The sequence below is a fragment of the Elephantulus edwardii genome, unplaced genomic scaffold, assembly GCF_000299155.1.
Source record: "Elephantulus edwardii isolate Elephantulus edwardi_28Jun2011 unplaced genomic scaffold, EleEdw1.0 scaffold00268, whole genome shotgun sequence".
NCBI lineage: Eukaryota > Metazoa > Chordata > Mammalia > Macroscelidea > Macroscelididae > Elephantulus > Elephantulus edwardii.
This window is the reverse complement of record NW_006400018.1, coordinates 204,982-218,866: the sequence shown is the minus strand read 5'-3', so window position 1 is coordinate 218,866 and position 13,885 is coordinate 204,982. Positions and strand designations below refer to the sequence as shown.

General features: G+C 45.1%; 2 protein-coding genes across 3 annotated transcripts in view; both read right to left on the bottom strand.

Moving 5' to 3' along the window:
• Positions 1-1,915: 1,915 nt before the first annotated feature.
• On the bottom strand, positions 1,916-4,505 carry UBXN1 (UBX domain protein 1). 2 transcript variants are annotated; one of them, XM_006899818.1, is made up of 9 exons: positions 4,383-4,505; positions 4,183-4,236; positions 3,987-4,093; positions 3,841-3,907; positions 3,394-3,585; positions 3,260-3,311; positions 3,055-3,168; positions 2,203-2,395; positions 1,916-2,058 (listed from the first exon to the last, which is right to left on the bottom strand). In XM_006899818.1, the coding sequence occupies exons 1-9, from the start codon at positions 4,439-4,441 to the stop codon at positions 2,009-2,011; spliced, it is 888 nt and encodes a 295-aa protein (XP_006899880.1). In that variant the 5' UTR covers positions 4,442-4,505; the 3' UTR covers positions 1,916-2,008. The 2 variants fall into 2 exon arrangements, with proteins under 2 accessions (XP_006899880.1, XP_006899881.1); XM_006899819.1 differs by lacking the exons at positions 3,841-3,907; positions 3,987-4,093 and having other exon boundaries at positions 4,383-4,441.
• LRRN4CL (LRRN4 C-terminal like) overlaps positions 4,461-13,885 on the bottom strand; it is a 20,817-nt gene continuing 11,392 nt past the window's right edge. Inside the window, exon 3 of the mRNA XM_006899862.1 lies at positions 4,461-4,759. Coding sequence (XP_006899924.1) covers positions 4,461-4,759 — 299 coding nt within the window. The remainder of the gene's footprint in view (positions 4,760-13,885) is intronic.

The window sequence follows — 13,885 nt, the reverse complement described above, 5'->3', positions numbered from 1 at the left end:
AGAGGCAATGCTGCTTGGCACAGGATAGAGGAGGGTTTAGGGCTGTTGTACATAGGGGTCGCTATGAGTTGCAAACGACTCGACGACGGCACGTAACAACAACAACAACTTCTGGGATTGCAGTGCAGCGTCTTGCCACTAGGCCACCAGAGCTCCCTCATCAATTTTTCTCTTATCCTTACCATCCTGCTCTTAGATGCACAGGAAGTGACTGAAAAGACCATAGCCTGAGCCAGGTGGACCTTAGTCCTCAAACTGAAATCATTACTGAGTAATTTGGAGAGCTGCCTGACTATAGTACCTATCCTGATTTGACTGCTGATACCAAGTGTATTGATTTTGGAATCAAGTAACTTGAAATTGTTGACAGCCTCAATTCTTTCCATCTATCATGTCGTTTGTTGCCTATCAGTAGAGTGGCAAGAATTTTTCTTTTCTTGATGTTATGATGCAACCCCTATTAACACGTTGCCGCAAATAACGGCAAAATGTGTTCCTCAGCAAGGTCGTCAATTTAATTGTGTGCGGCTAGTGTTAAAGCCTGCAGTATGTAACTTTCTGCAACAAGTGCTTCAGTCTTCCTCACTTTCAGCAAGCAAGGTTGTGTCAACCACATAACAAAGGTTACTGGTAAGTCTTCCTTCAATCTTGATGCCAAGTTTCTTCAGAGAGTCCAACTTCTCAAGGAATTTGCTCAGCATACCAATAGGTACAGAGAACAGGCAGTTAAAGCCACTGTTGTTAAGCATTGTGGAGTTGGAACCAACTCATAGCTGACTTTCTGGCAGGTTTTCAGAGACAGTTAATCTGATGGGAGGAGACTGCCCTTCCTTCTTCCAAGGAACAGCTAGTGGACTCAAACTGCATGCCCTACCTAGTGGTAAGAAGGAACAAAGTTCTTATCACTAGACCACCAAAGCTCCCTAAATTCCCTTTTAGTAGAAAGGCGAATAACTACACTCTGGTGGCAAAGTGTGTAAATGTGCTGAGCAGCTAACAAAAACTATGTCAGTTTGAATTCACAAGATGATCCCTGTGCAGGAGAAAAGCAGTCTCCTACTATAAAGATTTACAGCCTCGGAGACCTGGACACCATAAAGATTGACAGCCTTGGAGACCTGGACCTGATGCAGTGTTACCATAAGACAGAGTGACTTGAAAGCATTAAGTTTGTTTGCAGTAGTTAATACGCTAAAGCACCTTCTATCAGCTTTAATGAGTCAGCACTTTCACACCATACTTAGGAAGTTCATGAGCATAGGCTGCGCAGACTATCATATCCCGTTCTATGTGGGCATAAGCAATCTGGCAAATTATATCTCTGTTGGTTACACGAACTATCATCCTGTATTTAGGTGTGTTGTATTTATTTTTATCCTGAATTACCAAGCGTTTCCAAGCATAGTAATCAGTTTTACCCTCGCGTCGTCTTTTAAATTTCACTTGGTATCTCTTGAAGTAGGCCTTATTCTTGACAACTTTAACAACCCCCATCTTGCCGAACAGAGACAGAAGTGCCCAGCTCGCCAAACACCAAACAGCCGGATTTTTTTTAAAATATGGAACGATTCACGAATTTGCGTGTCATCCTTGCGCAGGGGCCATGCTAATCTTCTCTGTATTGTTCCAATTTTAGTACATGTGCTGCCAAAGCGAGCACCAGAATTGGGATTTTAAGTTCATGCACTACCTCTTATTCACTATAACAAAAGGTATTATAAAAAAAAAGTACTATCCAATGGAATCATCCCCCAGCACCTCAACTCCCCAATAACTACCTAATCAGACTTGAAAATAGAAAGTTTTCATTAGAAACCAAAGATGAGAGCAAGGGCCTAGTACAAAGGTTTTCCATTCAGCCTTCCTCTGCCTCCGTTCTGTCCCTCCCAGGAATTCAGGACAAGAGTCGAGCACATACAGAACTCGCAGGGTCTATTTATTAGGAAAGGGATGTCAGTGCTTTTATCAAAGATGAAAAGGTCATAAGAGATGGTGTGATAATGGTCCCTCAGCTGGGACATTTCTTGGCCACGATGAGGACAGCAGAAGGCACAAGTCCTGAAGATGGAAGAAAACGTGCTTGAGGTTTTCTACCCCTCAAATACCCAACCTCTCACCATCTCCTCCCTACTGAATCCCTTCTGTCCCAAAGCATGCTCCTCTATATCCCCAAGCCCTCCTTTCTGGTTCCACATGCCATACCAAGTTCCTGCAGAGGCCGCTCCATGTCAGCCTCTGAGAAGGCCCGTCGGGGGAAGCCACTGAGCAACTGCACAGGGTCCTGGTCCCCTCCAGGTTCCTCCCCACGGTGGAGCTCCACATAAAGTCTCACGGCAGCCAGCTGTTCCCTGGCTCGGAAAGTCTGTGTCAGTGAGGTTCCATCTGGCAGCCTGACCTAGACAGCAAGAAAGAGGTACAGCAATTCCAGCTTAAAATGTGAGGAGCCTGGTGCAGAAAAAAGCAAGAGCAGAGCCTCCCTAGAGAGTCTAAACCAATGCTATTCCATCATAAAGGACGTACATAGTATGCTCTGCTTTGCTAAGTGTTTTTTTTTGTTGTTGTTCATTTATTTCTCCATTCTCATTGTGTTCCTTTTTTTATTTTTTTATTATTTGTGTGTGTGTGCGTGTGTACCATCAAATCAGATCTGACTGGTACAGGAGGAGACTGCCCCTCCTTCCTCGGCAGAGCATCTGGTGGTAAGTGTTTAAAAAAACACAACCAAACCCTACTCACAGCTTTGTCACCATCTGAGAAGACAGAACAAAAGTATCTAAAAATCTATTATCCGAACACCCATGTCAAAAAAACCCACATAAACTTTATGAACAAGTAAAAGAATACTTGCTGAGTAAGAGGGAAGTATGGATTTAAGTAAGACTGGGCTAGGTGAAATTTGAGACCTCTGAAGAGTTGAGGAGATCAAGTTTCAAAAGTCATTTACAAAGAAGGGAGAGGTTTGGCAAGAGGAATAAGGCTAAAAAAGCTCTCAGGCAGCCACCTTAGGGACCAAGGAAGGGGACCCAAGGAAAAGAGAGGAATCCGAATGGGTACCTGTATGCGACACTGGTCATACTCCCGCTTGGTGGGAGGCTCCTGGCTGGGAGAGGGAACAGGACCTGGTTCTGTGGCTGATGGAGATGGCTGCGTACCCACAGTGCCACCATACTAGACAGTAAAGCCAAACACTTCATCAGGCACTCAATCCTATTTCTCATTCTTTCCCACTGAGGGGGCAAAAGGGGACTCAATTACCCACCTTCTTGGCTCTTTCAGCTTTATCCCTCTCAATCTTTTCTCGAACTCTTTGTCTAGAGTGCAGAAAAAGGCCGGTCAGCTATTGCCAAAGTGAACCCGGGCTCCTGCCTCATTCCCCCCCCCACCACTGCAGACCTGGCTGCTAACTCCTCTGCTTTTTCCCTCCTCCGCTCCTCGGCAGCCCTCCGCATCTCGTCTTCCTGGAGGCGCTGTCGCGCAGCGGACAACTCCTGCCCTTGTCTCCTGCGCTGCCGCTCCCGTTCCAGCGCCTCTCGCTCCTCTCTCTCTTCACGCTCCCGTTGCTTCTGGGCCACCAGCTCCATCATCCTATGTGGCAACCAGGGAAGAGAAGAAAGAGAAACAGGCCCTGGTGGGGAGGTGAGCTCCTACCAGCGGACTTGAAACACAAGATCAGGGTGCGTCTCCTCCCAAGATAAGCGAGAGAAACAATGAAGAAACCGTCATATACACATCTCCCCCCAAAATAACACAGAATGGAAACAAAATAGCAGGTTCTAGGGCCTGACTTGTGCCCCGAGAAGGGGGCTGTGACCCCCACACTGTGGGACAGGCCTACTGTACCTCTTGGTCTGCTCTTGTCTTTCCTCTTCACTCAAGGCGGGTTTTTCTCCTGGAGAGGATGGCGGTCCTACAAACAAGCCAGCAGTATCATTACCCCTTCGGGTCCTCTCCCCCGGCCGTCGTCCACCACGTCCTCCTGTCCCAACCTTCAGGGCCACCTTGCTCCGACGACGTGGGTTCTCGTCCCAGGACGTGTCCGAGAGGGCTGGCCAGAGGCTCGTCCACGTCGGGGTCGTCTTCGTGCTCCATCAGCCTGGCAGGGAAGGGGCGCAGGGAGGTTAAGGTTAGGGCTGCCCCCTCCCAGCTGTCCCAACCAACTGGCCGCCTCGCCGGAACACTCACCAGTCCATCGCAGCCTCGATGCCCTGATTCCCCGTGAGGGCCAGCGCCTTCTCCCTGGGGGGGGGCAGAAACACCCGTGAATGGCGCCCACGAGCCATGGCGCCGGGCAGGAGGCGCTGGCCTGCGGCCGGGCCCACCCAGGCGGGGCGGGGGTGGGCTCCACGTCCCCACGTGGGTCGAGGGGGACGGGACTCCCTTACGCGCGTCCCTTGGGGAAGCCCATCTCGATGAGACTCTCGAGAGCCGTCAGCTCCGCCATGGCGCTGGCCCCGCCGCCTCTACGGGGACCTGAAGGGGGACGAGGAGGAAAGCAGAGGCAGGTCAGCGCGGGGTGGACCCCGGTCTGCACGCAATGCCGCCCGGACGTCGCGAGGCCCGGCGCGCGTCCTCCCTCCGGCCTCGGGACCCACCGCAAACACGGACGGGAAGAAAGCCGAGGGGAGGCGGAAGTACCCGAATCTGTTTGGGTCACGTGGAGCGGCTGTGGACGGGTGCCGCCGAGGGCCAGAGAGCGCGTTCCGGTCAGCCTGCGCGCGACCCACGCGCATGCGCGACAGGCACAGGCAGGGCGGGGTGGCTGCGGGAGGCGGTGGAGGGGCTTCAGCTCCTGGCTGGAGTGAAGCCGTTTCTCAAGATTTCCCTTTATCTCATTCTTCTTCGAAAGTAGATGGAATTTGACCCTCCAATGCAAAAAAAAGAGCCCAAGTTTTTTTGACAGTGTTTACCAGGAGTCATAGAAATGTGCATACTCTTTGACCCACTCATCCTTTCCTGGGAATTGAGCCATCCTCCGCCCAGCTGCCAGAGAGATCTTTGCAAAACCCAGTATCTGATGCTGTCATCACTTTACAGCCTAACATTTCACCAGAACGCTCGGTTACGCAGAACAAAACGCAAACGCTAATGATTTCTCTTTGTCCTATTCTCTTTTATTGATCATATCCTATACGGACGTGACTGATAAGAAAGCGTTGTCAGTGTTGGTATTTACTACGCATTTTCATCTCTCACCACTTGAGGGTAACCTATGCGTGTTGCAAAACAGACCTTTTTTCTATTTCCCTCTCCCTGCCCTTTGCACCTCCTAAACCCCGGAGGGACACCCCGCCTATTATCTGGACTTAATTAATGCTCAGGCATCTTTTTCCACTCATTTCAGGATTTGCTTTTTAAAGCAAGCCTGCCTTAACCACCCTCTGCCTCCCAGGTCTAGTATTCATTCGCTTACAGATTTTTATCCCTGTTCTATAATCCTTGTTGGCTGGTGGTGGTGGTGGTTGTGGTTAGGTGCCCTCGAATTGACTATGACTCATAGCGATGCTATGAACGGCCATTCTGAAAGCTGTCCTATCCTGTGCCATCCTCATCATCTCTGAGACACTAGAGCCCGTTGCTGCTGTTACAGTGTCTATCCATCTTATTGGGGGTCTTCCTCTCCTTCGCTGACCCTCGCTTGTTCGTTTCCATATAACTTATTCCAACTAAAGGTGACTGAATACACAACAGAACAAAACGCTGCTGGGTGCTGGGACATCTTCAGAATCCTTGGTGGGTGGAAATCCGTTGTTGGCATTACCATCCATTGTGCTGTTTTGAGAGTCCTTAACATGTGGTGGTGGTGTGTACCATAGAGTTGGAATCGACCCATAGTTGACTCTCTAGAAAGATGCAAGAGCTGCCGATTCTTCACTCCATACTTAAATCTCTATGTTTCCTAACATGTAAACGATGGTAGTTATTGGTTGGTGTTGTGCTGTTGTTGTTAGGTGCCATTGAGTCAAGTACGACCCACAGCAAACTTATGAACAAGAAATTTGAACCCTGTCCCATCCTGTGCCTTCGACACATACTAGAGCCCATTGAAGCAGTCATGGTGTCAATACACCTGGTTGAGGGTCTTCCTCTCTTTTGCCAACCCTCTACCTTGTGAGCATCATGTCCCTCTCCAAGAAATATCCCCTTCTTAGCAACATGCTCAAAGAATGTAAGGCAAAACGTCATTGTCTTTGTCTCCAAAGAGCACTCTGGCTGCACCCTCTCCATGACATATTTGTTTGTTCTTTTGGCAGTCCACGAGATGTTCAGTACTCTCCTCCAACACATAGCTTAAAGGCATCAATTTTTCTTCTGTCATTCATTATCCAGCTCTCAGATGCATAGCAAGAGATTTAAAAGACCATCTAACACACCTAAATCCTCAAACTGACACCACTACTCCTCAGTAATTTGGGGAGGTTTCTACCTGAAAACTTTCCCAGTACAATATACCTCCACTGCTGGTATCAAGGGTGTTAATTGTGGATCCAAATAAAATGAAGTTGTTGACAGTTTCAATCTTTTCTCCATCTATCACGATTGCCTATCAGTTCATCGGCCCAGTGGTAAGAATCTTTGTTTTCTTGACATTGAGATGCAATCCATATCGAAGCTTTGATCCTCTGCAACAAGTGCTTCAAGTCCTCCTCACTTTCAACAAGCAAGGCTGTGTCATCTGCAGATTATTGATGAGTCTTCCTCCAATCCTGATGCCACGCTCCTCTTCATAGAGTCCAGCTTCTCGGATAATTTGCTCAGCATACAGATCAAATAGGTTTGGAGAGAGATTACAATCTTGATGCACTTCTTTCTCAATTTTAAACCATGTAGTATTCTCTTGCTCTGTTTGCACAGCAGAGCAGCCTCCTGGTCTAGGTAAAAGTTTTGCATAATCACAATTATGTGCTCTGGAATTCCCATTCTTTGCAATGTTAACCAGAACTTGTTATGATCCCCACAGTCAAACGTCTTTGCATAGTCAATAATGCATACATAGGCATTCTTCTGGTATTTACTTTCATCCACAATCCATCAGAAATCAGCAATGATATCCGTGGGACCACAGCTTCTTCCAAATCCTCCTTGAACTTCTGGCAATTCCCTATCTATGTACTGTTGATCTTAGGAACAACAAAATTGGTGCAAATCCAGATAAAAGTAATACATATTGATCACACTTTCTCTATGGTCACACTAAGCATCTCACTAATTCCAGTCATCATATCCTTCTCACAGATCTAGAAATCCTCAAACAGTCCTAACTATGGAAACTCTACAATCCAATACACATTCATTATAAGAACAGTCTCAGCAATCATATTTATATGCTATAATCAAGAAGCTGTAATTTCTAAACTATACTTAAACTTTAAATATTGCCAGAGGTGTGAAAAGTAAATTGCAAGGGAGAAAATCCCCCACCTTTCCCTGTGGAACAGCTGATGGATTGGAACCGAACCACATCCCTTTCCATTGGTAACACAATTCCTTACCATTAAGCCACCAGTTATTTTTGTTTTTTTAGTTCTTTCAGCTTGAGACATATTGAACAAGTTCTTTCCTTCATATTCTCTGACTCCAGCTCTTTGCATAGTTCCTTGTAATATTTTGGTTTATCTTCTCAAACTGCACTTGGAAATCTTCCATTCAGCTCTTTTACTCCAGCATCTCTTCCTTTTGTTTTGACTTCTCGATACTCTAACACAATGCTCATAGATTCTTTTGACATCCATTTTGGCTTCTTCTTTCTTCTCCTTCTTTGTAATGACCTTTTGCTTTCTTCATGGGTGAAGAGATATCTTCCCACAGGTCCTCTGGACTTTGATCATTGGTGTTCAAAGACGGAAACCTGTTTTTGAGATGAATCTTAAATTCAACTGGGATAGACTCAAGGTTGTATTTGTGTTCCTGTGGACTACTTTTAATTTTCTTCAGCTTAATTTTAACTTGCACATAGTCTGTTCCACAATCAGATTCTGGTCTGGTCACTAACAGCCTACATTACGCAGATGACACAACTTTGATTGCTGAAAGTGAAGAGGATATGAAACGTTTGCTACAGAATATCAAGCACTACAGCCTCTGGCACGATTACTTCTTCCCTGCCAACCAGACTTCTGGGAGTGTGGCTGGCCTTCAGGGTTGGAGGAAGACTCATCAACAACCTGTGTTATGTAGATGACACAATGTTGCTTGCTGAAACTGAGGACCTGAAACACTTGCTGCAGAAGGTCAAAGACTACAGCCTTCAATATGGATTGAAGCTTAACATCAAGAAAATGGAGATTCTCACTACTGGGCTGATTGGCAGTATCATGATAGACAGTGTAGAGAATGAGATTGTTATCAGCTTTAGTTTGCTTGGCTCCACAATCAACTTGGTACCAGCAGCTAAGAAATCAAAAGATAAATTGCATTGGGAATGTCTGCTGTCAGGGACCTCTCCAGAGTACTGAAGAACAACGATGTCAGTCTGGAGACTAAGGTGTGCCTGATCCAGGCCATGGTCTTCTCAATTACCTGCTATGCATCAGAAAGCTGGACAATGACTAGGAATGATGGAGAATTGAAGCCTTTGAGCTGTGGTGCTGGAGAAGAGTATTGAATATATCATAGTTTGCTAGGAGAACAAACAGGTTTATTCTGGAGGGAGTCAAGCCAGGCTGCCCCTTGGAGGAAAGGATTCTGAAGCTCTGTCTGACATACATTGAGCATGTTGCAAGGAGGGACCAGTTTTTGGAATGACATCATGCTTGGGAGGGTGCAAGAGAGGAAGACTCTCGATGAGATGGATTGATTCAGTGACTGGGGTAATGGAGGTAAGTGTATCAGAGACAATAAAGTTGGCTCAGGATAGAGCACAATTCAGAGCTATTGTACATTGGGTCACTATGAGTTGCAGGCAACCTGATGGCACATAACAACAACAACAATCCCTGAATTACTTCTTAACATCAAGAAAATGAAAGTCCACTTATAGGACCAACAGTCAACATTCTGACAGATAAAGGATTGAAGCTGTCAAAGATGTAATCTTGCTTGGATCAACAATCAACAACCTTGGTAGCAGCAGTATGGAAATATGGAGACATAAGTCCATTGTCAGACGTCTCCAAAATGCTGAAGAATCCCTCTAAAGACTAAGGTGCACCTGATTTAGGCATGGTCTTCTTAATCACTTGCTACACCTCAGAGAGATGGATAGTGAATAAAGGCAACAGAAGAATTGATTCTTTTGATATGTGGTACTGAAGAGTACTAAATATCTCATGGGCTGCCAAATGGACAGATACGTGTCTTGGGAAAAGTGCAGTCAGAGTGCCCCTTGGAAGCAAAGACAGCAAAGCTTCATCTTCCGTACTTTGGACATGTAAGTAGGGGAGGCTATTCCTTGGAATGGGACTTGCTTGAAAAGGTGGAGGATCAGTGAAGGAGAGGAAGACCTCCCATGAGACAGATTGACACAGTGACTTCAACAATGGGCTCTAGTGTGTCAGAGATGATGAGGATGGCACAGGATGGGGGAGGGTCCAGGTCCGCTGTTCATAGCATTGCTATGAACTCAATAGCATCTAACAACACCAAACAACAACAAACCACCAGAGCCCCCTGTCTTCAACCTAGGAGACTCTTTTTTCCTCCCTGAAGGTTGTGGTGGTGTTGTGTACGTTAAGTCAGAACCGACTGACAGCTGACCCTCCAGCGGGTTTTCAGAGGCATTTAATCACAAGGGAGAAGACTGCCCATAATTTTCCCCATAGAGCAGCTGGTGGATTCTGTCTGCATGCCTTCAGGATTTCAGCACAGCTTCTTCCCACTAGGCCACTAGTGCTCCCTCCTTGAGGGTAGAGGTATTTTTTTATATTTTATTATTTTTGTGTGAGTGTACCGTCAAATCAGATCTGACTGGTACAGGAGGAGACTGTCCCTCCTTCCCCGGCAGAGCATCTGGTGGATTCGAACCCTGGGCCTCTGGGATTGTAGTTGCAGCTCCTTGCCACTAGGCCACCAGAGCTCCCCGGCAGAGGTATTTTTTTATTGCTCTGTGTCTTCTACAATGTTGTTGCTGAGAATGTTGAGTCAGAACCAACCCAGAGGGTTTTCAGAGGTAGTAAATCCCATGGGAGGAGATTCTCCATTTTTCTCCCATGGAGCAGCAGGTGAATTCAAACCATGTGCCTTTGTGTTGGCAGCACACTTCCTTACCACTAAGTCACCAGGATATCATCCATAGAGAGAGCAAAATGTCATTACAACGATAGAGGACAAAGAGAAAATAAAAACGAATGTCAGAAGAAACTATGAAAATTGCATTAGAATGTTGAGAAGCCAAAACAAAGGGAAGAGATGCTGCAGTAAAAGAGCTGAACAGGAGATTTCAAAGGGCAGCTTGAGATGACAAAGTAAAGTATTATAATGAAATGTGCAAAGAGCTGGAGTCAGAGAGTAAAAGGGGAAGAATTCACTTGGCATTTCTCAAGCTGAAAGAACTGAAAATCAAATTCAAGTCTCAAATTGCAGTACTGAAAGATGCCACGAGCAAAATCTTGAATAATCTAGGAAGCATCAAAAGAAGGTGGAAGGAATACAGAATCACTGAACCAATAAGCCTTGGTAGACACTGAAAAACTCCAGGAAGTACCATATGAACAAGAGCCAATGGTGATGGTAACAATGGAGTTTCAAGCTTTGCTGGTGACACCGGCAAAAAATAAATTCCCAGGAATAGATGGAACTCACATGTTTCCACGAAGAGATGTAACCCTTGAAGTCATCACCAGTCTATGCCAGGAAATTTGGAGGACACCTGCCTGGCCAACTGACTAGAAGAGATCCATATTTGTTCCCATTCTCAGTAAAGGTGATCCAAAGAATGTGGAAATTATAGTACAATATCATTAATATCACATGAAAACAAAATATTGCTGAAGATCATCCAAAAACTACTGGAACACTACATTGAAGAGAACTGGCAGAAGTTCAAATTCGGTTTAGAAGAGGCAGTGAGTGACACTAGGGATAGCACTGCTGATGGTAGATCAATCTTGGCTGAAAGCAGAGAATACCAGAAGAATGTCTGTGTTTTACTGACATTGCAAAGGCGTTTGGTAGTATGTGGTGTTAGAAAGGACGACTGACTGTCCATCCCATAGATGAGAACAAACAAGTCTGGTTTGGAAGAAGAGCATCCAGGGTGCTGCTCCTTAGACGCCAGGATGGTGAAACTTTGTCTCAATTATTCTGAGTGTTGTCAGGAGGGACTAGTCCTTGGAAAACAGCACCATGCTGGGAAAGGTGGAGGGTCAGAAAAAGAAAGGAAGGTCCTCAACAAGATAGACTGACACGATGATGCAGGGACAGGGCAGGATTCAGATCTGCTGTTCAAAGGGCGGTTACACGATGTAGTCGATTCAATGGCTCCTAATAACTACAGCATTAGTGATATGGAACTGAGACACAGAAAGATCATTTACCTTAATTCACAAGCTAGTAAATAACAGCTGGGGTTCACGTAGGAATGGAACAACACTGAAAAATTTTAGGAAGCACCATATGAACAAGAGCCAATGGTAATAAAGGAAGAAATGCAAATTGTGCTGAAGACACTGTAAAAAAAATTTAGACCCTAGGAATAGATGGGATACTGATTGACATTGTTCAACTAACAGATGCAACCTTGGATGTGCTGAGTTTATGCCAGGAAATTTGGAGGATAGATGAGTGGCCGACAGATTGGAAGAGATCCATACATGTTCTCATTCCCAAGAAAGTTGATCCAACAGAACGTGGAAATTATTAAACAATATCATTAGTATCACATCTAAACAAAATATTGCTGAAGATCATCCAAAAATGACTGGAGCAGTATAACGACAGGGAAGTGTCAGAAGTTCAAGCTGGATTTAGAAGAGGCAGGTGATGTCAGATGTATCCTGGCTGAAAGCAGAGAATGTTTTAAAAATATCTATCTGGGGTGGGGGGAAGGGGTGGAGGGGTGGGTGGGGAGAGAAGTGCAGCAATGAATGAATGGAAATCCAAAATCTCTGTAAATCCTCATTAAAATTATTTAAAAAAAATCTATCTGTGTTTTATTAACTATGCAAAAGCATTTGACTGTGTGGATCACAACAAACTATGGCTAACACTGAGAAGAACAAGAATACCAAAACCCTGAATTCTGCTCATATAAAATCTGTACCTAAACCAAAAAACTGTTGTCCAAATGGAACAAGGAAATGCTGTACAGTTTAAAATCGGGAAGGGTACGTCAGGCTTGTACCATTTTCCCATATCTATTCAACCTGTAAGCGTGGAAGGAGGAGTGGCGTCCACTTCCATAATAGCTTGCCTCTGGAAACCCTATGAACCTGGAGAGAGGATGAAAGGTACCCAAGCGTCGAAGTCTCTCCTTCATAGGGTCACTATGAGTTGCCTGCAACTCAACGGCACTTAACAATAACAACAACATTCAATCTGTATGGTGAGCAAATAATTCATGAAGCTGGACTCTGTGTAGCATCAGGATAAGAGGGAGACTCATCAACAACTTGTGCTATGCAGATACCACAACCTTATTTGCTGAAAGCAAAGGGGACCTGAAGTGCTTATTGCAGAAGATGAAAGACTACAGCTTTCAATATGGATTATATCTTAACATCAAGAAGACAAAGGTCCTTACCACTGGGCCAGTGGGAAACAGCATGATACAGGGAGAAGGGATCAAAACTGTCAATTATTACCTCTTGCTTTAATCCACAATTAACACCCTCAGTACCATCAGTCAGGAGATAAGATGGCATATTGCTTTAGGCAAGTCGGCTGTCAGGAATCTCTCCAAAATACTGAAGAGCAGTAATGTCAGCTTTAAGACTAAGAAGCCCCTGATTCAGGCCATGGCCTTTTCAATTACTTGTTATGTATCTGAGAACTAGACTATGAATAACGATGACAGAAGAATTGACACCTTTGAGTTATGGTGTTGGAGAAGAGTACTAAACTTTCCATGGACTGCCAAAAGAAAGAACAGATATGTCTTGGAAAAGGTGCAGGTCGAGTGTCCCTTGGAGGCAAGGATGGCAAAGCTTTGGACATGTTGCTAGGAGAGGCTATTCTTTGGAAAAGAATATCATGCTTGAAGGGTGGAGGGTCAGTGAAAGAGAGGAAGACCTCTTTTGAGATGGGTTGATGTGGTGATTGCCCTAATAGGCTCAAGCATCTCAGAAACAGCGCGGATGGCACAGGATAGGATGGGATTCAAGTCTGTTGTTCATAGGGTCACTCTGAGTATACTCAACTCAATGGCACGTAATAGCAAGTATTCACTTGCCTGTCACTAGGCCACTAAACAAAAAGCCTCTGTTTAGGACTCAGAACCAACTCATGGCTGACCTCCTATGGGTTTTCAGAGGCTGTATATCTCAGGGCTGGCGGCAGTCCATCTTTCTCTATAAGAGCAGCTGGTGAATTTGAACCACATGTCTTTGGGTTGGCAGTGCATTCCTTACCCCCTAAGCCACCGGAGATCCTTAATTTCATTTCAGACCATTAAGAATCTTGGATTTTATTTTTTTTATTTACAGTAATGAGCATAGACAAAATGAGCTCTGGGAGGATAGCAAGAAGATAGTCCATCAAAAATGCAAAAGATCATTACAAATACTGAAGAAGAAGAAAAGACCAAGATGGATGTCAGATGAGACTCTGAGTATTGCACTGGAACGCCGAGAAGCCAAAGCTAAAGGAAGGAATCAAGAAATCAAAGAGTTGGACAGAAAATTTCAAAAGGCAGCTCAGGATGACAAAGCAAGATACTATAAAGAAATGTGCAGAGAGCTGGAGTCAGAAAATTAAAAGGTCCGAACTCATTCAGCATTTCTTAAGCTGAAGG

Bases quoted from the DNA above. Each gene is read 5' to 3' on its own strand.
- UBXN1 (XM_006899818.1), bottom strand. From the start codon at position 4,441: ATGGCGGAGCTGACGGCTCTCGAGAGTCTCATCGAGATGGGCTTCCCC. The intron at 4,094-4,182 runs GTGAGTGTTCCG...CTTCCCTGCCAG, and splicing joins ATCGAGGCTGCGATGGACTG to GCTGATGGAGCACGAAGACG. The intron at 3,312-3,393 runs GTCTGCAGTGGT...TCTGCACTCTAG, and splicing joins GCAGAGGAGTTAGCAGCCAG to ACAAAGAGTTCGAGAAAAGA.